Raw genomic sequence first — 2,282 nt, 5'->3', positions numbered from 1 at the left:
ATTTTCTAGTTATTGTACCAGAACAAGACAATGCTCAACAAACTATGAATACTTTTTTAGATAGTTTTAAGTCATTAGGTGTGCCACTTTCATTTAAGAAAACTGAAGGACCATGTCATAAGTTAGAATATTTAGGGATATTTTTAGATACTATTAATATGGAGGCTTATCTCCCTTTAGAAAAGGTTTTACGAATTCAAGAAATTATAGAATATTTCAGTAAGCGCAATTCGTGCACAAAAAGAGAGTTATTAAGTTTACTAGGGCATTTAAATTTTGCGTGCAGAGTTATAGTGCCAGGTAGATCATTTGTTTCACACTTAATTAAACTGTCTACTACTGTTAAAAAGTTGCATCACCATGTGCACTTAAAAAGTTGTAAACCTGACCTTGTTATGTGGTCAAAATTTTTAAAAGATTGGAATGGTGCTTCCTTCTTTTTAAATGATAATATAACGAATGCTGCGGACTTTCACTTGTTTACTGATGCTACACATTCCTCATTTGGAGGTTTTTTATCAAAATGAATGGTTTCAAGGTGACTTTCCTTATGAACTATTGTCTTGTGAGCAAACATCTATGGCGTTTTTTGAATTGTATCCCATTGTAATGGCATGCGTACTGTGGGGAGATAGATGGAAAAGAAAACGTATATTATTCAATTGTGACAATTTAGCTACTGTTGATATTATAAAAAAGGGTAGATCTAAGATTCAAAGCTTGATGAAGTTAATGAGAAAGCTCACTTATCATTCAGCAATTAATAATTTTGTAGTGCATGCCAAACACATTCCTGGTATAAAAAACTGTATAGCTGATTCTCTTTCTCGTTACCAGATGATGAAGTTCAGAGCCTTAGCACCACATGCAAACGCGATACCAACTCCTTGTCTGCATCCCTCAGAGCTGATGATGGTTTGAATATTAAGATAGACGAATTATGGGATGCGTCTTTGAGCGAAAGCACTAGATTGACATATAAATCCGCTTTTAAATGTTTCAGAACTTTCCTGGTCATGAATGGTCAACCGTGCTCCGAAGTTAATCTTCCTTATGTAAAAGAAGATCTTCTAGTCTATTTCGTAACTTATTGTCAAAAAGCACTTAATCTGAAACACCAGACTATTAAACTCTATCTTGCCGGAGTACGTCATTATTATATAAGATTTTTAGGATATGATCCTATGGCAAATGCTATCAGATTACCAGTTATTCTCCGGGGTATTAAAAAATCTCAGAACAATGTTGTTCAAGAAAGATTGCCAATTACATCATCAATTTTGAATAAGCTTTGTGCTTTATTATCGAAAGGAATATTTTCACCAGTGCTAGACCTCATGTTTCAGTGTGCTTTTAAAATGGCATTTTTCGGTTTTCTTAGGTGTGGAGAATTTACCTGTCGGTCTTATAATGATAATTCATCTACAGTACTTTTGCAAGATATCACTGTGGATCCGACGAAACAGTTTTTCATTTTTCGCCTGCGATCATCTAAGCGTGATCCCTTTCGTCAAGGGGTGAATATTACTATTTATGAAAATGACACATTTAAACCAGTGGATACAATGAATAAGTATCTGTCTATAAGATATAACAATGGCGCTTTACCAAAATCTCCACTTTTTGTCGAGGATGAATTTCAATCATCGCCGTTAAGCAGGGAAACATTTATTTCTTCATTGAGACAACTATTGGACACACTTGGCTATAATACTGTTAAGTTTTGTGGTCACTCCTTTCGTATAGGAGCAGCTACATCCGCAGCAGCATGTGGTGTCGAGGATCATATAATTCAAACATTAGGCAGGTGGTCATCAGACTGCTACATACGATACATACGAACTGATGCCAAAGTATTGAAAAGAGCTCAGCACGATATGTGTTTTCATAACTAGTTCATTTGTTGTAGTTTAAAGCTGCAGAGAGATTATTATTGTTTCTTTTTTTTGTAGTTTTACACACATGTAATTTTTGTAACATTATGTGACATTTGAGTGGAAAAAAACCATTTTAATTCCATATTTTAATAAATTTAGGTTAGATTAAATAACTAAATAAAAAAAAAAAAATAATATTAAATCGCAATAAATGATGTATCTATCTTGGGGGCTTTCACTCATTTAATAGTATTAAATTCGCTTAATTTGGCCATGTTAATTTCGGGGAAATTATTTTTTACCCCCAAGTCAATTATACATCAGTATAGTATATATTCTTAACTATCAGTTCCAATTATTATTGTATAAGTAAGCATGGGATTATTTTGCATATCGTGCTGCTGG

General features: G+C 33.5%; 1 protein-coding gene across 1 annotated transcript; it reads left to right on the top strand.

Annotated features, from left to right (window-relative positions):
• Window positions 1–517: 517 nt before the first annotated feature.
• LOC139519514 (uncharacterized) lies at window positions 518–1,949 on the top strand. Its single transcript, XM_071311635.1, has one exon. The coding sequence runs from the start codon at window positions 1,017–1,019 to the stop codon at window positions 1,893–1,895; it is 879 nt and encodes a 292-aa protein (XP_071167736.1). The 5' UTR covers window positions 518–1,016; the 3' UTR covers window positions 1,896–1,949.
• The last annotated feature ends 333 nt before the right edge of the window (window positions 1,950–2,282 follow it).

The sequence above is a fragment of the Mytilus edulis genome, chromosome 1 (genome assembly GCF_963676685.1).
Source record: "Mytilus edulis chromosome 1, xbMytEdul2.2, whole genome shotgun sequence".
Lineage (NCBI taxonomy): Eukaryota > Metazoa > Mollusca > Bivalvia > Mytilida > Mytilidae > Mytilus > Mytilus edulis.
The sequence above is the reverse complement of the archived record's forward strand: the minus strand, read 5'-3'. Positions and strand labels throughout refer to the sequence as shown.